Source organism: Corvus moneduloides, chromosome 4 (genome assembly GCF_009650955.1).
Source record: "Corvus moneduloides isolate bCorMon1 chromosome 4, bCorMon1.pri, whole genome shotgun sequence".
Classification (NCBI taxonomy): domain Eukaryota; kingdom Metazoa; phylum Chordata; class Aves; order Passeriformes; family Corvidae; genus Corvus; species Corvus moneduloides.
Genome location: NC_045479.1, coordinates 49,051,425 through 49,074,501, shown reverse-complemented (window position 1 = coordinate 49,074,501; position 23,077 = coordinate 49,051,425). Strand labels below are relative to the sequence as shown.

The 23,077-nt window shown below is 35.6% G+C and overlaps 1 protein-coding gene across 1 annotated transcript in view; it reads right to left on the bottom strand.

Annotated features, from left to right (window-relative positions):
- The window catches only part of FOXP2 (forkhead box P2), a 415,537-nt gene that overhangs the window by 117,073 nt on the left and 275,387 nt on the right, over positions 1-23,077 (bottom strand). The window contains exon 5 of the mRNA XM_032107078.1: positions 13,439-13,528. Coding sequence (XP_031962969.1) covers positions 13,439-13,528 — 90 coding nt within the window. The remainder of the gene's footprint in view (positions 1-13,438; positions 13,529-23,077) is intronic.

Below are 23,077 nucleotides of genomic sequence, written 5' to 3'. Positions count from 1 at the left end.
CTCTCAGAGTAGAAACATAGACATTGGTCTTAGGAAAAAGGAAACACAAAATATTTTTTAATTACCACCACCTCCTAGTACAATTTCATTGCTGTTTTTGTCAGAGCCAGAAGAAAATCAGAGGGGATACAATTGCTCTCAGCGAGACCAAACATATGGAAGACTTATACTGAACAATTAGCTTTTAAATGTATATCTAATATTGCAATTATGAAAACAGTATACCCAGAAACACACGAAGTATCTGAAATACAACAAAAAAGCCTCAATTGCATATTGAAATGAGTAATCTCTCAAGCTAAGTCTGTGTTCTGCCACCAAGTCATTCTTTGTCAGGTTCTTTTAGTCCTTACTTAACTTTCTACAAAACTGAAATTTAGCTTATTTCAGAACAGGACAGTCAATAACAGAATTTCATTTTGCCTATTTTCATAGCAGTATTTTATATGAGATTATATGTGGACTGTAGCCCACGATAAAGTTAAAATTAGGTTTATAACTTACCTTGATACTGTGCTTCATGGTTGTTTTCACCAACTTAATGGTAGATGATAGACTGACACATCAAAAGAATGGAACCTACTTTAAGAATTGTGTTAAAGGCTTTTTTAAATGCTTCCCTCACTTCTATGGAATGCAGGCACCCTTTCTCTCCTTTTTTTTGACTGTGGGTTATTTGAATGGGAACTGAAGACATTAAATGGAAGATCCCTTTTCCTTACGGTCAGAGACACACTGAAGTCCTGTATGTAGGACAAGGAATCTGAGGGTCTGGGCTTCACTGCATGGTCAAAGATGTAACATAGATACAAACTCATGGAAGCACCATGGAACTTCCCACAGAACTGAGGTACTACTTTTCTCTTTTTGAAGGCCCCTTTTTAATTGCTTTCAGAGTATGACACACGTTCAGCACCTGATTTACTCTATGGTGTTAGAAAGTGGCTATGTAGCTTGAAATTGCTTGAAGGCCCAACTATTTTACTTGGGCTTAATCATATTAATCCAATTTTTTCACCACCATGCAAAGTAATTATGGCTAGTAAAATGCACACTGCATCATCCTGATATCAGCATTGTGCCACAAAGAGAATTGTTCCTTAGGAGGTTGCACTGTAAAAGTTCAGATATTTTTAGGGGGTTCAGTCTTCAAAGCATGACTAAAATCAGTTGTGAGAAGTCAACTGGACTATGATCTGTGAAATGTGAAGTCTGTTGGTGAAACAAGATTGTTCTTGGAGGGAAGTCAAGTTCACTTGAATGGCCAAAAGTGCATCACTTTTGGCATCTGGATGCCAAAAGTGCATCCAGAAGCGTATTGGCTTCTGGATATTGCTTGAAAAGACAGAAGCATGAATTACACCAAACTATCATTTAGCTTACTGGGCTGCCTTTAACAGGGATCAATACTCAGTCCCCAAAGTGAACAAGCACATTGACATATGAATACTGAGATGTGCTCCCCAGCTTGGATATATGTTGCTTGAAAACCTACATCATCCTTTCAGCTTAATTTCATGTCTTTTACTCCACAAACTGCAAGAGAACAATTAGATCCTGTGGACCCTCAGAAGAACTACAAGAGCTGAAGGGATGATAAAAGAGCAGATATCTTCGGCTCTGTACAGATCCTATCTCCTTCTCCTTTACCAAGCAATATTCAAAACTTGAGCCAATGGATTTTGGTATTCCCTTAAAAGTGTGAATAATACATACCTATTCCTTGTGCTCACACAGTTGGGCATGAAATACAGTCAGGGATGTACAAGTATAAACTAGCTGCCTGCTGTTCAGACCCACTTGAATGGGTACGTCAATGATGCATGTCTCTGTGGCTCTCTGCGGTTCTTTTTCCCTCCTTGCACTCCGTTAGTAGTGCCCAAATGCATTGTATGCTCTCTGGATATCTGAGTCACATTAAAATTTTGTACAGTTAATAATACAACTAGAACCAAATCTCTAACACAAAGCTTTCATAACTACAATAGTAAGAAGAATGAAAATAGAAGTTTCATCCTAACAATGAGATCAATACTGAGGATGAAATCTAATGCATTTTAAGCTTAAAACCAGTGGCTTTTTTGATCATGGACTGCTAGTCTAGCCAAGTGTCTAGACCAGTATTTGTCAAAAACAACAGTTTTTCACTGTTTTTTCTCTAAGAGAGAAAGCACACTAATTATGATTCTATAAAAGATACCCTTCTCGTGTAAAACACGTTTAAAACTAATAATAATGAAACTAAAAATGTTTATATGTAATGCAGTGAAAACCACAACAATAAATGTCCCCGAATGAAAAGAGGAAGAATAATGTATTCACCATTTTTGTGGCACCATTCTGAAGGCTCTGTGCTAATGATGTGTAATCACCAAGACAAGGAAAATATAAAATGTTCTGCAGGGTGAAACAAAGGTTTTCAAAATCCTTTTAGAATTTCTGTTGACAGTTTTACAGGGGAATAAAGTGTCTTAAATAGCAAGGATTCTTCTCTGAAATAGGATTCTGCTTCTGAGTTCCTCCTAAAATCTTTGCCATTCGCAGAGGTTTAATTGAGAACCAATTTTTGTGTAAATGATGTGGTGCAACAGCATCTCTGATACATTAGATATCACCTTAACTACAAGAGGGGGTCCAATTCTGCTATCACTAAAATTACTTAGAGCCTTCACTTTAAAAAGTTAAATGATTCTACATATAATAAAAGTATTATCAAATAATTTTGTGGGTTTTCATTACACTGGAATTTATTTTAAAGATGATGCCACGACTGTATTCAAATCTTTCTAAAAGAACTTCTAGGAACTTACTACACTTATGGTGAAAAAAGTAGAACTATTCAATAAATCAAACAAAATTAGATAAATATTTTACCTTGACAGTCCAACCCCTATAATCAATTGGCAGGTTTTACTATTTCAGTTTATCTTGGCAATGTTACCAAAACCCCAGAGGATTAGGAAATCAGTCTTAACAGCTGCTGATACAGTATTATCTCTGGATGCATTTTAGGACACAATTATTAAAGCTATTAAGGCTGATAAAATTGCATTTATGTTTCTTAACTACAAATATCATAAAGAATAATACACAAAGTCATAATTATTTGCTTCTAGAGGTATGGCTGAAGTGTTACAGTACAGGCTGTACCTGCCCAGCCCAATTACCATGATTGAATACTCACTCAAAGAACTCTAACCAAATATTCCCCACCCAGAAAAAAAAAAAAAAAATCTAGACTAAACTATTTTGCAGGATGCTAAATTAGCATGACTTTTCTTAATGTGGAAAAGAACCCCCTCTCTTAATCTTGACTCTGAGACTTATTGGGTCATAGTATGTGCCAGACCTTAAAAACGGTTGCAATAATAATGATCTCATAAGTGGGCTGTTAGACTAATTCACTTTATTTCAGGCCCTATGAGACAATCACCTCAACACTATAAACACTCTAAAGCATTTTGAAAGTGGGTATTTTTGGAAGAAAAAGTATTTTACAAGATGCATGGGTTTTTTAGTAAATTCTGACTCTTGTTTCAGTGTAGTTATTGCCATGAAAAGCGAATTACTTTTAGAACGAATGCCTTCCTACTAAAAATGTCCATATTTATTAATTCAGTGGTATTTCTTACAAGTCTTACTGATAATTAAGAAGTCAATATATTTTTGTATCTAACAGCCTGAAAAAGTCCAGATTATATTAAATTATGGGAAAGCTACAGCTACTTAGATTATGCTCATAGAAATGCTTTGTTGTAATCTAACAGGTGAGGATTAAAATATCCAAAATGGTCATACACTGAAAGTGAATTTAAATAGATGAAATATTGTGAATTTAGGATGCTACCTGAATCTTACTAAATGCTAGTTGCTAGCTAGTATTCAGTGTTTTCTATTCGTAAAACAGGACATAAATATGCAGAAAATAAATATGACTTCTGAAAAAATAAACTATCATTTTCTTTAGGGTGTTTCATGTAAATTCTGTTACTTTAAGAAGGCATTAAAATCCCTTTAGAACAGTTTCAATGAGTCTTTATCTTTTTTAAGAAAACAACAACAACAAAAGAATCCCACAACACTACAAGACTAGAAGAGACTTTCTGAGTTTAACTTTTTGTTTTCTCATTCTAATTCATGTCATGCAAATACCTTTCTAGGTTGTCAAGCTTTAACTTAAAGCAGGCAAAATGTATGGGTGGTGGCTATTGGTTCCAGTGCTGCTACTACAAAAAATGTTCCAGAACTCTTTTCTCTGCATACAGAAAAGCTTTCTTTTCCACAGTTCATTCATGCTTACCTTAATTACATGTTACCGTACTTAAAACTCTTTAAAAGAAATACAAAGATGTTTCTTCATTCCTAAAGTTTGCTTTTTGACCCAAATTGCCAGAGCAATCCCAACGTTTCAGCCTGTATTCATCTTTTCCGGAGGAAACTTTCTCAGACTTCTGTAACATAAAAATGTATCCAGAATTTACACAACCTCACTGTAGGTATATAGCAAACATGCCAAGCCATCAGTCATAGTCAAAACAGTGAGATGCATTCATTTCGTGGATATTCAGGGCATAGGTACTAGAACCCTGAATCTTTCAGCAGAACCTATATGGAGTACATTTCTAATATACCAATAAGGCACCAGAAATTAGATGGATTGCATATCTCCATTATTCCAGATGATATCTCAAAGATCTCTTTAAAAACTGGAGTATTTCCCTATTCTAATTGGAAACACAGTTCTGAATTTAAGACAGTATCTTATTTTTCTCACCTATGTTATATCTCTGGTCATTCACGGTCATACAGTGACCAAAACTCTGAGTTTCTCTTTTCCTTTTTCATTAAGGTGATGGACATAAGACTAAAGAAAAAAAAATTTCTCAATTCTTAAGCACATGACCGTATTTTTTTCTGAATTTTCTAACATTTAGAATTTACTTTCTAAATTAAATTTTTGAAAGGTATCAATCTTGTACAACAGACCAACCCTCTTGTAAACTCTTTCTTCCTATTTTGTTTTTCATGGATGAAACACATGCCCCTTGTTGCTATGGAAGGCTTGGAGTTTGGCATTTTTCTCTTCCTTACCCAGACTATGGGTTCAACCGTTTCTAATCAAGAGATATTTTTCTGTACACACCAACATCAATCACAATTTGCCTCTGAATTTGCATTATTAATTCCCCATCAGATACTATGCCCTCAAATCGAGGCTTTTCATGGTATTCTTCTCTGTTCTTAAAACAGAAATATTCATTGTTTTGCCTATGATTTCACCCTAAATCTTCTATTAGGAAATATTTTATTTAAATTTGAAAATTTCATTATTCCTAAGCATCAAGCCCAAAGCTATCTGTGCACTAAACTACAGCTGTATCAATTTAGAAATCACTTCTGCAAATAGAGAGTTGATTTTGATATTTTTTTCTCACATGTTGGGTTACTGTATTGGTTCTCTTCAATACCGTGGAAGCTGTCTTTCCTATTAGACTGAAAGTATATTTATTGAATAAATGGATTTACTGTGAACACTTGTGGGAAAATCTCATTCTTCACTTATACTTCAAGTTCTTCCTAAGATCCTTGAAGCATATCGATGTTGCTGAAACACTGTACAGTTCCTTTTGTACATATTATTATTATACAATTGCTTTTCAAAGCTTCACATAATCAAGTAGTAAAGCACTGAAGTAGTGTTTAGTAAATTTTTCACCATTAATTCTATTTCATAAGACCTTCATCTGTCTGCCTCAAGAAAATATTAGAAGCATAAGAAGGCATAAAAAGACCTAGAACATCAAAGTGGCAATTGTTGACAACCTCCTTCCACAATAGGAAGCTGATATGCTTTTCCACCCCACTGTGTGACTGCTTTTTCATCAGCACATATACTTATATGCTTTTCTTCTGTAGCATTACTGCGTATTGTGTGATCATTTGGATAATTTTACCACTTTTTAACACAATTTTATAAGTATACATCCCAAGTGATGGCAAACTAAAATTAATACTTATGTTGATCTTGCATACATTCAGATTCCTGATTAGCTGGCTCCTCACACCCCCAGTAAAGTCAGCTTTCTTGATAAAGCAACTGGACAACTATGACATCACAAAATAATGTCTACCATTAGAAAATGTCAAAAAAATAATTCAGTTCACAAAGCAAAAACTAATCTGAAAAGTATGTGAAGAAATCAGCTCAAGGAATGCCTCAAAAAGCCATGGAGAGAAAAGGAAATTTCATGTGCAAAGTTGCATATGCTACTGTTAATGAAAAACCTTCATTGTTTAGTCACAGAACTTTGGTTTTGTCCAAAAATTTTCTTGACTTTATAATGGCCTGATGAAAGGAAAAACCTTTTGGCTGGGGAAAGAAAAAAAAAAATAGGCTTTCCTTAATAATAAATTAACTAGAAACAATTCTGAAATATCTACCCCCATCTAGAGCATTCATAGAGTATTTTGTTTAGTTGCTTTTCCTGCTTTGGTAATTTCTAAATCGATGTACACTAATGTGTTTTTCAAATTCAAGAGTATCAGGAGAGCCTTGCTTGAGTGGTGCGATCCTAAACCAGCATAATTAGGGCCCTGCCTGGGAGCAGACCCTTTAATAGAGCTGCACACTGAGTGGGGAACCATTCACACTTTCCCTCTCAGCTCTTCATGAGCTTTTCTGGGCAATGAGCCAGCTGGTATGAGAATCAGGCTGATCCGACCTGTTGCAAGAGCCTGGAGAAGTGGCTCAAGGGAACCTACATCTCCCAGCTCTGCAGTGGAACTACTCACACAGCCCGAAGAGGAGCAATTGCAGCCGTGCGTGTTGGCTCTGCTGGGAGGGCCAGCTGCTCAAGAAGGCAAATAAACTTCTCAGTAGGGCTTGGGGATTCCTATAGTTCAGAATATAAAAAACAGTCCACTCATCCCATACACAGCATTATTTCCTGGTGTCAGCAGGCTGCAGATTCTACTGTGAGGGAAAGATGAGTTTGCTGCTCTGCCATGTAAAAGCTGTTGTGAAAAGACTTAGACACTCTCTCTGAAGGTTTGCCTGTCTGAATCTGAATGAAGCACTGGAGTGTGTGTTCTCCCTCTACTCCCAGTTCTCTAGAAGTACCAGAATCAACAAGAGAGAAAGGAGGAAAGGAAAGACATTCCAGTGATGTAGATGACAATTCCTGGACAGTCACGGTAACAGATTGACACATCAGATTCTGCACAGACATATGTTTAATAATAAAATGCCTCTTGAAATCCCTGATCACATAACAATCCTAATTAGTATTCTGCACATTCAATACCTGTAAACAAAACTTGCATAATACTTCTTTCCTCTGAATCCAAAATATTTTATAATACTGTAACAATATTGTAATATTTACAATACTGCAACAATGTTGTCAGGATAAAGATGTGATCTCTGTATCAGCTAGTTGTTTGTGGGGTTTTTTGTCTCCGTTAGACACAAACGAATCTATTATGTGACAACTTCCATTAGAAGACTGCTAGTTAAAATTTTCACATGTTACAAAGATCACACATAAGGTTAGCTGGAATATTTTATATTCCTGAAAATGACAATAAGAAATAAAACCTCAAGGTGACACATATATACTTTAAAAACGAAACCATACTAACTAGTGCCACTTTCTTAATACATGTACATTTTTAATATTCGAAGTTTTCAAGAGTAAAATGTGACTTTAAGTCTATCTGTTATTAAAAGATTTCACAGCGAGATGGGACATGATGCAAAATATGGGCTTCCATGAGTACAAAAGGTTGTCAAAGACAGGACATAAGTCTTTGGAGCAAGTTCTATCTATATAAATAAGACCATCCCAGCAGGTTTGTAATACTGACACCTCCACTGTAAATGAAGGAAATAATGTCCAGTTTCTTTTTCTTTATTATTGTATTTATACCTCTTCCTTACTGGAACTCCTGTTTTCTACATCATATAAGCTTGAACATGGATATTTCTCCTTTCCCTTCTCCCTACACCTTAAGTAAAAACAACTCCTTGCCTTCTTTCCATCTCTTGGGGTTATCCTTGTCTTTAGAGTGGGTATCACTGATGCAAATTTCTGCACCTCAGAGGATAACTGCATATTCCTCCGAATAGACTTACAAGGGAAAATGGGACTTACAATTTTCCAGCAGCTATCTTCCAAATTTAATTTACCCCAAGCCTCAATGTTTGCTTATATGTAGGCCACGCATTTCCTCTAGAATTATACTCGAGAGGGAGAAAGACTGTTTATCACTACTCTCCTCTTACACTACATATTATGCATTTGCATCTTTCTATATCAGTGTTTTCTACCATGTACAAAATCCTCCTACTTCATATGCTTAGCAGCATGCATTAGATAAAAGAAATATGTAACATGCAGTTTATGAAAAAAGAGTTTTAAACCAGTTAGATTTATTTCTATTTTTGTTCAATGTAATGCAAAGAAAACTCTCTAGGTTACAACCATAACAAGTTTTTTTGCTGTTTTTAAAATGGCAATTTTTTGACTGACATTAAGCATGCACAGTTGAAGTCAAAGTGCATTAAATCAGAGGATATAATTTAAAAGCAGTGGGGTTTGCTTCTTTTTTCCCACATTCCCTATTTCTTATCTCTCATCAACTCCTTATATATGTTTAAAAAAGTAACTAAAGGTTACAATATTGATGTTATGTTTGCTTATTTATTATGTGCAATGAATTTTAAACTCGGCCCATATGAAGATCCAAAGGGAGATGACCAAACCAGGATAGAGTAAAGCAAGGAGAGTAGGTTAAAAGAGTCTATGAATATCTTTTCATGCTAGATTTTCATGCTAAATTATTGCATTTTGAGTGTCTTTAAAAAAAAGTGGTTCTTCTGATGTAATGCACCAATGCAATAAAAATTAAGTAATTAAACTTAAGTGTATACTTTTCCCAAATTTTATCAAATTATTACACTTCAGTGGAGTGCTTATGCTAAATAAACAAAGCTTACCATAACAACTCAACACTCCATACAGCATGATATTTATACAACAGGCTTGGTACACAATGAGCTTAACCCTTTGATTCCAGGAGTCATGATTTCATGACATGCCATCCTCTTATAGAATGCTTTAGTACTGATGTTGAAACAAAAAATCTCCTAGTCTGAAGGAAAAACAACCAGTTCATCGTCAATATATTAAACTATGTGGCTGAAGATAATTATCTATTTATTCTAATTGACATAACATTCAAAGTCTGACTCTATGAAAATAAACTACTCATTTAGAGACATTATTGTCTCTAGAAAAAACAACTAGGCAAACAAGTACAACTACAACTAACTGTGCAAATCACCACGCTGTGCAGACAACAACAGTATGTGAATCATAGACAGATTAGTCTAAGCATAGAGGTTGCCTACCTGGAAGGGAAATAATTGCAATGCTGTACACAAATACCCACCAATGGCAGAAAATTGACAGCATTTACCTTTGGGTTATGCTTGTGCTCTCACAGTTCTTGAAGAACACCATGTTTCGCTCATGACTGTAAATGTAACATGAAAATAAAGCTGCCAGTTTTAAAACTCAAGCTAAATGACACCAGGTTCTTCAGTGGCTGTAAGGACAGTGACTTTCTGCCCTTGGAAAAAGAACTACATGTCCTAAGAGTTGAGGTGACATTTTTCCCTCTTATGCCTACTATGGAAATTTGGTGATAGGAAGAGAAATCCTTGAAAGCAATCAGTAAGCTTCACCATGGATTAGCATTGTAACAAATTCTACAGAAAAGAAAATTATTCTGAAACAAAAAACAGTACTACAAAAATCTTAACCTTACTACTGCAATATTTTACTGGATGCACGGTAAAATCGTAAATGCCATTATCTCATCATATGCAGGTTAACATTATCCTCAACTCTCATCACAAACCCTCCATAGCTATTTTGCAATATGTCATTAATCAATGGACGTACTGATTGGATCCATTCAATTCGGGCATCAGTGTAATGAACGGCATATATAAACATGTTTCAAATACATTTATTCGGATATCTATACATGAAAGTAAAATCACTACCACAATTGGTACTCAAGCCTGTCAAAAGGGATGTTTTTCTTCTTCTGTTTTACATAAGACATGCTAATGGTTATGCCATCTGCAGTGTGAAACCCAGACAAATGTAAATCAAAGTAATAGTAGATCAAGACAAGCGTCTATCTAAAACTGTAATTTTTGCAGGTATTCTGTTAACTCACAATCTAAATATAAGCCTCCTCTCCCTGAAAATATAGGGTAACTACTAGCTAAAAGTAACTTTTGCATTAGAAACTAAAACAAAAACTTTTGCACTTCTACAACAGATCACATAGCTAGTGGTAAATTTATAAAGGTTTTTCATGAGGATACAAAAGACACTCAAACCATTCTAGGAGAATTCCAGCAGTTCCCCTAAAGACATCCCCTCAGTAAAGCACAGTAGAACATGAGGACTTACCCAACACCCTCTTTTTGCAAAGCTGAGGACACAAATTTGAAGGTTTCTTCAATCAGCTTTCAACTTGCTGATTAGCTAGTAGGTGCTGTAAGTCACTAGAATACTTGGCGCATTATGAAATAACAGAGAGAATATACATAAAAACACCATATGCTACTTTCCCCCCCCAAAAGACAGCCACTAAAATAAATACTGTTTTTTTCCCTCTTTGGCACTCGGAACAATAGAAGAGTATACGTCAAAATACAGAGCACCAGGGATGCACGGGCAAGGCTTACCTAATACCTGCATTTGCTTGCAGATGTGTGAGCTAGTTTTAAAAGTTTTATTACATTTTTACTAGATTTATAAATCTATTCTAACGTATCAACAGTTGCCAGATTAGCAAATTGCTCTGAAATAGAGGAAATTAGATACACACTAATTTTAAAGTATTTTAAAATACTGGGAGAAGTGTGTTTTCTTGATCACAAACACAAGTACAAGTATTTTTGTCTTATAAACCTCAATTTTTGTCTTATAAACCTTATACAAATTTAGCAATTTCTACTGCTAGAAGTTACCACTAAATCTGGCATAAGAAAATAATAATGCTATACAATTTTATGACAGTATTTGGTCAAACAGGGAACTTGATCTAAGTGTGAACTTCCACTACATGATGAAAAACGGGCAGTAAGAGGCAGCCATAGAAAAGCTCCAAGCACTCTCGTCCAAAACCTTTACACATCCTTTTCACTAGAAAAGCAAATTAAAATGTAGTTTGTGCTCATACCTGAATTTACATGGTATTTGATACATAAAACCAAAGTCTGGGAGCAAATTCCATTTTTCCTCTCCTTTAAAAATGAACCAAATGAAGTGTTCAAGGCCAACAAGAGGCACTGTGTACACACTGATAATGGAAGAAAAAGTTGGAAACATAAGCAATAATCCAGGCTTTAGGAAGCATGTAACAATTCTGAAAATAAAATTATTTGCTCTATTTTCTTCCTCCTGCTTCTCAAGTATGACTCATGAGATGTTGACTCCTCCTGGGAAACAAGTGATACAGCACCAACACACCAACCCCTAGCATTTAAAAGGCATCAGAACAGCGTTAGAGTTTTCAGAGTATGAAAGCACAAGACTCCCTCTCTTCATCTCATCATCCTCTGGGTTCTGCACGTCTTTTGCCTCCAAACATGGTTTCCTACCATTTCACCAATGCCTACCACAAACAGTGCACCCCCAGACTTCTTTAACCTTGTAAAGAAAGTTTGTGAGTGGGTGGAGAATGTGAAAAGAGAAGTCAGTACCTCCCAGACTGTGCTGGTTTAAAAGGTATTAAAGTAAGATCACTGGAAAACATATACTGGGAAAATACCACTATTTATGCCTGTTTCATATACTTTCCTTATTGCCTGGTGTAGGCCAATTTAGAGACAGGACATAGGGCTAGACGGATCTTCTACATGCCTTGTACAGCCCATGTTATCTTTCAGAATGAGGAGCTAACAGAATAAAGTACTTTCACAATATTCATTAAATCAATCATTTCTGTGGTTCAACCCTTCAAGGTCACTAATTCCACTTTAAAAACTTTAAAAACCCACATAGTTCATAAGCTTCTACCTTTATGACTACTCTTCTTATGTGCCTTCAGTGCAGAACGTATTTGATACAAAGCAAAGTCAAGGGTGAAGAGTGGCAAGTTGAGAGGGTCCCAGGACGCAGCCTCAGCCAGGACTGGACTACCACTACAGTATGGCAGGATGCCATCATGTCATGTTTTCCTTTTTTCCATTTTCTTTAGTCATATTCCTAAATTCTTGTTCAGTTCTGAGCAAATAAATAAAACCTTAAAAGTATATTTGAAGAGAGCTGATCAGGAATGTGGAATTGTTTGCTGTGTCCAACATTGCTCCACCAAGTTTCACAAAGAAAAGGAGACAATGTGAATCGCATTCAGAAATTGCACAAGTGAACAAATTTCACAGCATTTCCCTGGTGGAGAAAAAAATACATTCTAGTGCCTGGGGTCCTCCATTATGCATGACAAAAACTAAAAATGAGATAAAAACACCCTACTCCATCAGAAAACAGGGGAAGTCCCGAGAGAATAAATGCTCACCCAGAAAAATAGATCTGAGGAAGAGAATAGGAGGATTTATACTTTTTAAAATTTCCTGAACGAAATAAAATTGTCTGCAACAAAACATAATTCAGCAGTTAGGCACCCATATTTGGTCTATATACAAAAGAGAACAAGTTTTCTCAGAAGAAAACAATTTCATATGGAACTTTGCATTAGGAATAAATGAATTAATACCTCATGAAAACACCACACTGATAAAATTTTTCCAGAATAAAACTGTCTTAATATCTTTATTTACTAATGCATTTGAAATAACTATTCAATAACAGAACTTCTGTTTACCCATTCACAATCTGAAGCCCAACAACATCCTAATGTGAAACTTCATGACATATATTTTTTTCTAAAATGGTAGAAGCAGCTCTTTCATAATTTCATACACTTGTGTTGGTAAGTTTCTGAACACTTCTCTGTTTTTCACTTAGATATAGTACCTGTGAATTATTTAGTTTTTCTTTTTTTTTTTTCACGGATACTGATTTGCTCTCAACATGTTTTTACTGTTTAAACCATGTATGTATAAAAACCACATACCAGTTTTGTAACATGTCTATAAAGAATTAATATACCACAGTTACTGAACTCAGACTTAGTCTTAGACCTTTTAAGCATCTATAGCCACAAAAGGCTTTTGTATCCTATAGTGAATTTTTACTGTGAAGTCAGCAGCAAGAAGCCTGCAAACTGCAGCATGTGAATACGCCCAGATATGGCATTAGAGGACAGGCATTGACACACACCCCTCACATGTGAGCGAGCACGGCACTCTTCCCTGAGATTAAGGCCCCAAAAGCAAGGAGACTTTACTAACCTGCAGCGGTCTCTGTTTCTCACTGCCCTTAGGAGATTTCAGTCCACTTGTCTGTTGCTGTAAAAGCAGCTGCCTTGCTGCCTGGAGTGCCTAAAAGTAAAAAAAAAACAGAAAAAAAAAAGAAAAAAAAAAAGTAAATAAATTCAACCAATTCCTAGAAAGAAATCAGTTACTCATTGCTAATGTTAGGTAAAAGTCCAATTGAATCAAAAAAATCCCCTCCTATTTGATTTGTATTTGCTAGATTTCAGACTTCAGGGTGGTTTTTTTCACTTGTAACATTAAAAAAAATATTCTGAAAGTGCATATATAGGACTTCACTAGAATTTATGGATGTACATGAAATCCTGCAGGAAATAAAGTTAATTTGTTTGAAGTGCTTGAAGAGGAAAAATCATAAACTGCATCAATAGCCTCATTTCCACAAGGAACTTGTCTTTGAGTGTTCAACTAAAATGCCCACTCCCTTGCAAATTATCATTCAATTTGCATTTTCGTATTACAATTTGAAGTAAAAGCAAGTAGACTTCAAGTGTTACCAGAAGCTGTAATTAAATTTGACAAATCAACATCAGATTATCTTGAAAGTGAATTAATAAGGATATTCATTGAAGATTAAAAACACTTTTTGTACTTACAATTCAAGGAGAAACCTCTCCTTTGACAAAAAAAAAAAGAGTGCAGTTTTAACGCCAAATAAAAATGAGTGGTTTTAATTTGCATTCTTAGGAAAATCAGAGAACAAAGAAATTACTACTCAACCAACCAGATCAGGCTCAGGGATGACAGTATCCCAATCAAAATAGAAGATGTTTTCATTTATTTTATGTTTTCATTCCAACTCAGCAAAATACAGTTAAACATATGAAATGTAAACAAACATTCCACTTACCCGAAGAATGCTAATCTATATTATTTTTCCCCATAAAATTATTTTTAAAATGTCAATTATTTTAAAGTGGTACTTACTGAGAAATAAAGAAAAAAACAACCCCAAAAAACCGGATTCAAAATATTTCCACTGAAACTACCTGGAGAACTCATTTTTTTCCCCTTAGAAAAACCAGCTCAATAAATAGCAGTTATAGCTTTGCAATACATCACACTATTATTTCTGATATTAAAACCTACTGTAGATGGAATGTGCTGCAATAAATGCCATTTGATCAATGTTCCCTAAAATAATAAAGATTCTCAGCTGATAAAGAAAGGTGCAATTTTGATTAGACTCAAATGAGCTGGTTTTTAAGATAGTTTCTAGTATCCATGACAACAGTTGCTTTGACAAGATGTGCATATGGCATTACACTGCCAGCTGGTGTGAACAATGTTTGAACTACTGCATTGAGATGCTGAGCAAACAGAAAAAGTTGCCACGTCTTAACCCTCAGGGAAGGCAGTCATCCCCTGATCAATTATGAAAAGACAGAGAGAGGGCTGCTACAGTCTGGCTCCAAGCAAGTTTTCTGAGAAGGCAGGCAGACATAGAAAACCAAAGTAAACAAAGTGAATGCACTAGTACCATCTCCTAACAACATTGATTCGTCTCCCCATAGAAGGCCCTGGTACAAAGTTTGCAGAGCAGACTTTTAACATTTGGAGACATTCCCACAACAATCCCTGTATTGTTTCATCAAATTCTCAAGTAATTACAGGTCAGCTTTACAAAGAGTATACATTCCTCTAAACCTAAGCAATGAGATGCACAGAACTATCTTCTCTCTGCCAAAAATAAACAAGAGTTAACATATTTAAAAGTGCACTTGAAATATTTTGTTACCAAGGAACCACTGGGTGACCTCTTTCTTATGTGAACAGCATGATCTCTTCTGCACTCACAGTTCTTGAGCATATCCTAAAGGACAGTCCTTCTCTGCCTGAGATCAGAGTTAAATGTATCTGTTGATTTCAGGGGCACCAGGATTTGGTGCCAACATCTTCAGTGGTTTAAGCAAAAATAGATTAAAAGCACAAACAGAAGATCTGTGGAAAATTTATATTCCTTCTTAATCTCTAGTGCTCTTCAAAAGGAAAACTTGAATGGAAGCAAGAGAACTACTGCAGTCCTGAATTCATGAGAGACTGCAGAGGAAAATCAACCTCACCATTTGGGGTGATCCTGCCAGAACGAGATCTGGAGCAAGAGGACATGGAAAAAAACCATAAAGATAATATTTTTTTATTTTTGGCAGTTGCAGAAATCCTAATCTTCCTCAGCAGCAAAGTCCCCACATCAATGCAATAAAACAAGCAAGTAAGCATCTGGTAAAGCTGTACATTTACAGTACTTGAAAATTAGAGAATTATAGTCTGCTGTAGCTTAGATTTAATCTAGACAGTATGATTTCAAATTGTGGCTAGTATACTCCCATGGAATGAGCCTAGGAAAGTATGACTTCCTACATCTAACTACAAAAAGAGTCACACTTCATGAAAAAGCAAGGCAGCACAACAGGATATGCTTGCATAAAAGGCTCTACTACTTAAACTATTTTGATTCATATGTGCTGGTTGGGATATCTCTAAAGGAGTAAAGGCTTATCTTTTAATACAGAATGTCTTATAAATGATGACTACCTGAATACTTCAGTGATCTTATTGTGGCAGTTTAGATTATTGTAAACACAGGAGATAGAAGAAGAACAGAAAACAATTTCAAGAGATCAGAGATGATTTAAAACTCATAAGGAGAAATCACTGTCAGCCTTTGTTCTTAGAGCAGTCATCATAAGATAGTTTTTTCTCCCAGTGTGCTGCTTAACTCTACATTTTGCTACATGGTAAACAACCTCCCAGAAATACTGTTAATTTCAAAGCATTATTACTCACATTATTCGTAAGTAAAGATTATGAGACTATAAAACATTAGTTCTACCAATTCATTTGCTGCTATTAAATCTTTGCAAAATAAATTGACAACTTGAAAGTATCTTTCAAAATTCATAGTTTAACATCTACACTTCCAGAAAACACCCATCCCACATATCATTTATAAATTTCTGTGACAAAAACAGTGTGAGGAAGACAAAATAACAGACACTTAAAAATCTGGCAGATCAAATTTATGTTGAGTCCCACCTCAAGTTAAGTGCAGAAAGAACAGATTCTAGGGCAGTCAAAATTGTATCTAGTTTCCAATAACATTTGTTTCAAATTTAGTAGGAACTTTTCCTTAATTAAGTTATCTAAATTAGTAAAACTATACAAAAAAAAATTCAATGACAAGAACAATAAAAAGAACTGAGGACTAGAAATTATTTTAATTACGCAAATGAAAATCGTTATAATGCTTTAAGTAATGGCTATATAGGAAGGGAAATTCGGGCATATGGTTTCCAGAACTCACTGTGGCTTCCAGTAAAATATTTACTGGGAACATTACTTCTTAATATTTACTATGAAGCTTTGGCATAGCTAAAACATAAGCAGAACAAAAAAGAAAATAATTGCATATAACTCACACTATTAACGTTGATAAATTGCAGTAGATTTTGCCGTTTGTTGGCAATAATACTATGAGATATAACTTGCTTTAATTTTGTATTCCAAACCCTTCTATTTAATGTAAGCATGATTCAAAAATATTTTTAAAGTTTCACCATTTTAATAAAGTGAAAGCTGTCACCTAAAGATGGTAAACTTATTACTTTAGTTTTTAGAAAGTAAATATATGTGTATTTTTAGGAAACAGATGTCACTCATATCCTTCCTTTAAAACCAGGAATGTTTAACCTATCCGCCTGTTGCATTTGAGACGTTAAAATGAAAAATGACATCTATGCCCATTAATATCGTCAATGTATAAACAGCACAGCGTGACACATTCTTGAGAGCTGAAGGCTACAAAATCTCTCTGAAACATAAATAACAAAGCACTCAGAAGGATATTTGATGTTGATATTCATCTCTGAGAAAAACACTGCTGCCTGGGCTTCTTATGAAAATAGATGCGGCCCAAATGGATCTCCTGTAATTGGTTTCAGATAGCGAGGTCAAAAGAAATATGATACAAGAAACTATTATGTGGAACAGGCGAAACAAGAATGTTTATACAGGCACTCCCTATTTATACTGACAAGAGGTGTACATTCTGTAGAAAACCAAAACACTTGCCAGAAGTCAACCAGATTCCTTCCTTTTTCTAATTCCAAATCCCTATTTTATTTTTTTCAAATGACTGCATACCCTAACATTCCTGCTGAACGTAAAATAAGTTTCTGAACATAGAAGTTTCCAAATGGCTGAATACGTCAAACGAGAGTCATCTTGCTGGTAGCACTATGCAACCGAAACGTATCAACATGCTAAGCTGGATTTAAGGCCAAAGACTGCTCTGCACTGGTTGAATAACAAGTTAACCAAATGATTACATAGCTACATTTATTATAAAAACCACTCCAGGAGAACCTCTGACCCTTTATAACCTGCTGGGGGACTATTCTCTGGCTGGCTCCCAACAAGAATCCCAGAATTACCCACAGTTGTACAAAACCCTCAAAAGATAGTGACTGAAAGACAACATTGTTCAATTCTTCCTAATAGCACTCAAATGATACTGCTACGCCTTTGTCTCTCACTGATTGTGTTTGCCCAGAAAGTTCTCTAATGACTATCAGAGTCAGACAGCACAGCAGCTTATAATCTTTCCAAATGGAGTAGCAAAGCAGTTAGCACTATTCAAAGAATATTGAATTTAAGATGATCCAACTCCTTTCCAGCAGCAGTCTCTCCAGAAGACTCGATAGAGAAGGCAAACTCCCATTTTCCCCAGTGATCAACACTCTTTTTACACTAAGCCACACAAAGAAAATTGAGGACAAATGTCCCACACCAGAAAGCCCCCAAAGTTAAAGAAATCCTGTATGTAACAGAAATCCAAGCCATATAACCTGTCTGATTCCACCTAGGGGAGATAGGCAACAATTTTTACAGTGTTTCCCTACAGAAGTAGAAATGAGGGACCAGATAGCTAAGGTTATTGGCACCTATCTCAAGGAATATATTAATTAAAAAAACTGTATGTTCCCTAAGAAGTATTTCACTTAATTAACCCAACATCAAGCTATGTCAATACTTAAACAAAAAAAAGATTTTTCTGTCTTCTGAATCTAGATGAAGGTGCCCCACAGCCTTGCCTAATAGTAGAACACAAACCTGGAAGATAACAAAATATTTGAAACTATACTATGCTCCAGAAGAAGAGGCAATAGTCTTCGACACTGTGTTACAATCCCAAGTAGTCCTGCTAGACAGGAGGACAAGAACTGCCCACTAAATGCAGTAGTAAGCCCAAACCTACAGGGCGGGATTAAGTGAGCACTGAATGTGTTTGAAAACATTTACTGTATTAACGCTACAGGAATTTGTGCAAATAATTGTCTGGCTCCTGAATCCCCAGGCTGCCCAGCTTCTCCAAGACGGGGAAATTTCTCCACTTGTCCAGGACAGCAACTCTTCATGCCTGGTGAATTTCAAAATAAAACAGCAGAGAATGCTGAGGGCTGGGGGCAAGAAGGGAAAGATGTTCTGGATCACAGGTTAACTTACATTTCTCAAGTGTTTCAGCTCAGAAAACATAAGAATGTCTCTGGATCTGGCTCTCGTTTCCTTGGACTAAGAGCACTTTGCTGTTGGTTGGTTGGTTGGTTGGCTGGTGGCAGGGGTGATGGTACGTGTGTGTTTTGTTTTCTTAGGCTGATAACTGCCAGTTTCAGCATACTGAGGCTCTGATTTTGATTCAGATTTGGGGTCTTCCCTGCAGCACAAACACCACTAGAAGAAATGATCCTCAGTCTACCTGAGCTTCTGTTCTATCCTGATGTTATCCAGGATTAATTTTCAGTTGAAGAGAAAAAGTAACAGTAATAAAGTGATAAATGCAACATGAAGTCTTATAATGCTGTTTAATAAAAGGAAATTAATCACATAATTGTCATAAACCTGTTTTCTAACAGCAATCTATCAGAGAGAAATTATGCATCTGTAGTTATTGACCTTTCATTTTACCATGACTGATTCGTAATTAGACTAGTTTTGTGAAAAATAATAGTTAATTACCAGATTTTTTCACTCTAATTGTTTTGGCAATTTTGTTGTTGCTGTTGGGTTGGGGGGGGGGGGGGAATTTTTTTTGTTGTTTTTTGTTCGTTTTTGTTGGGTTTTATGTTGTTACTTGGCTCTTGTATTTTTGCTTGGTTTTGGTTTTGGTTTTTTGTTTTTGTTTAGTGTCTTACTTTTTTTCCTTTATGAAGGATGCTAAATAAATACAGGGCACTAATAATTAGCAGTTTACATATTTCCTTTTTTAAAGCCAATTTAGATTCTCTCCCTATAACCCAATTTAATAGATTCTAAAGACTTTTGCAAAAACAACTCTTTAATTTTCCCTGCCCCTTATTTGACTGACCAAGAACTAGAAACAAAACACCCATAACAGTTACATGCTTCAATTCCTGGCGGCATTAGCAGGAATTTCTTCCTTGTAGACAGTCTGCATTGGTCATTAGGGCTCCATGTCAGACCATGCATAACATGGTGCCTGACAGCAAATCCAAATGCTTTCTCCAAAGCTCACACCAGCTGAAGAATGCAAATGTCAAGGGTTAGCAGAGATGGGGGCTCACAACACCAAAGTTGTGCTCGAATCTGACAATCTCCTTTCTTTCATCCCACATGCCTGAACTTAACTTTCCTTTTGTCAACACAGAAGCAGGCAATCTACTCTACTTCTTTTCTACTACTTACATTACACAGTTACTAACTGAATTTATGAAATTTAAAAAAAAAGTACACACATAAAATGCCAGCAATACAAGCTCACAAATATTCTGACACTACTGTATTCTTCCATGTGGTGTGATTTTTAAAAGATTGGGACATGTAATAGCTGAACAGGAGAGCTAATCTCTTAGTTCTACATGAAAAGAATGTGGTAATGGTGGCATGTACCAGATTTCCACATGAAAACTGGTATGATCTATTTCCAATGAAAATCTGCTAGCTGATATATAGAAGCTATTTAAGTGTGCAGGCAAAGAAGAACAATCAATACAGCTATCCCATGTGTGAAGCCAGAAATAAAAAAAAAAATCCTTAAAATTATTGTAAGCTTATATAGTATTATGCATATATGGTAGAAAGTATACATAGGATTTGAAAGGAGTTGGTCAAAAAAAGACCTTCTTTCAAGTCTGTCCATTGTAGACATTCCCTTATTGGCTGTGAAATCTACTTTCAATTAAAGCAGTCAGAAACAAAGTAGTGTTGACTTAGAATAATAGATGATTTGGTAATTCATAAATAAGAAAGGATCTGATGCAAATTAAAGCAAGGGCGGTCCCATGTATACTAAGATCAAAATTCGGAGCAACTTTGGGAGTGGAAAGAAACACAGTATCAAAGGAAGCACTGTAACTGTTAGAAGGCTGTTAGAAGGCAATAGTTTTAACTGACAAAAAACCTGAATGGAAATTTTAAAATTAAAGACAATTAATTCACCATGGAGATTATTAATCAAATTATTAACAAAAAATCATCACCAAGATATAAACTAAACCAAAAAATGAGGCAGATACAAACCAGAAGGAACCATGCACTCAAACATTTTGTTCTGGCCAACAGCAAGATTCCCAGAATAGAACCTCAAGTTTGAGAGAACAGATCTGAGGACTGATTAGTTTTGTTAACTAACACAGAGAGGTAAAATAACATGGGAAGAACAAATGCCAAAACGATTTTACCCTAAAATAGCCCTATCCATTTGGAAGTCAGAATGAAATACGTCTATCTTTACCACTTATTTTCAATTAAATTACAGTCTGCACTCACTGGTAAAGGAGTGCTGACACAAAATATCAGAAGCACAGATTCCTCATCCAGATACCCTCCCTGTAAGCTAGTAACCAAAACTACCCATCAAAGAGAATGGATTTACATGGTACCAAAATCAAATAAAATTACAGGAATTATACTAATCAAACTCTCTCAGCCAGCCCAAGTGTGAGAAATTACACATCTATTGAAGAGCCACTGATTGAAAGGGCTCCAAATATTTGAAAGATAACAATTAGATTTACCACTGCCCTTACAAATCCATATCCAGGGAATGAGTGAGACTGTAACCATGAAAAAAAATATTATCAAGATGGTCATATCAGGCTTTTACTGTATGGGACGAAGGCACAGAAGCCATTATTGAAATATCCAATTGATAATCAGTGGAGAAGAAAAAGGTCATGACTGGGTTTCACATTTGATATTATAAATTTAAATGGTGTTTTTAAATAGTTTTAATAGATCTAATTATTGACTTTTAGTCCTGACAAGAGCATAATTTAAAGAAATCTAAAATTTAACACATATATCTGTGATGAAAACCATGTATTAAACACATAAAAATATTCTGTCATGTTATTATGATAAAAGCAACTGGGATATAAAACAAGAGTGTCATATACAAAACTGGTATCTTCTCTACTTTCCTCAACCTTCTAAAGACTCAGTGAGATGTACCCAGCTTGGGGCACAATGGTTCAAAGAGGTGGACTACTGTACCAGTAAGCAGATAAGAACTGTAGTAACGATGTCAATGAGAAAATCCAACATATGGGATAGCAGAAGTCTAACCATAAACACAGGAAAAAACCCCAACCCTAAAGCAGTAGCAGTCATCCGCAAGTTTTTGCACAGAACAAATGAATTGTATTCCATGGGAAGGACAAGCAAGAATGGCCTTAAACTGAATCCAGGGAGATTTAACTAAATTTGAGAAGAAACTTTCCAGTGGTAGAGTAGCGGAGGAGTACAATAAGTTGTGTACATGCTGCAAAATCATTATTGCTGAATTTGTTCAAGAAGCATCTTAAGAAACATCTAAGAGAACCACTTCTGCTCTGGGACACAGAAGATCTTCAGAAGTGTCTCCCAGCCCAGTTTTATTTGATTGTGTGGTTCCTGTGAAAGCATGCCAAGTTCGGATTACTGTGATGTCTAACACCTCGCTACATTTCAAATAACACCATGTTCTCATAAACTGAATATCATGAAGCTTCAGCATGGTTTGTTTCCATGGTGAGCTAACAGCAGAGGATCAGCAAGAGCTGCACATACAGAGTTGTTCTTTGGAATTTTCTGACCTTCCATGACCACTTCTGTGTTTACGAGACTATCCTTGAAATTTTGGACTGAACAGAGAAATAGCGTATACAGAACAGGAGATCGCTTAGAAGTAAGTGCTCTGTGCCCTAACTGCAGCCAGAGCCTCTGATCAGGATTCTTGTGCCCTCACCTCCAAGTATGGGCACAACAGTAGCAGAAAACAAGATTTTCTTGTTATTACAATTCTTACTAGAAACAACAGAGATCTGGCTCAAATGGAGAACTAAGATGAGGAGAGAAAAATAAGGGAAGAATGAAGCTCTGAAGCAGACATCTCCACAAATGAAAAAAAACAAAAGCAAATTGACCCGTTCTCGCTCATGTTTTTAATGAACTAATTTGATCAAATGTCACTATGTAATCTCAGCCACTTTTTAAAAATCAGTCTATATTGCTAAAGCAAAATCAGCTGAACTGAAATCCTACTGCACATATTTTTTTTTTTAATGGATATTTTTGTGACACTTTCTAAAACTTTAGTTA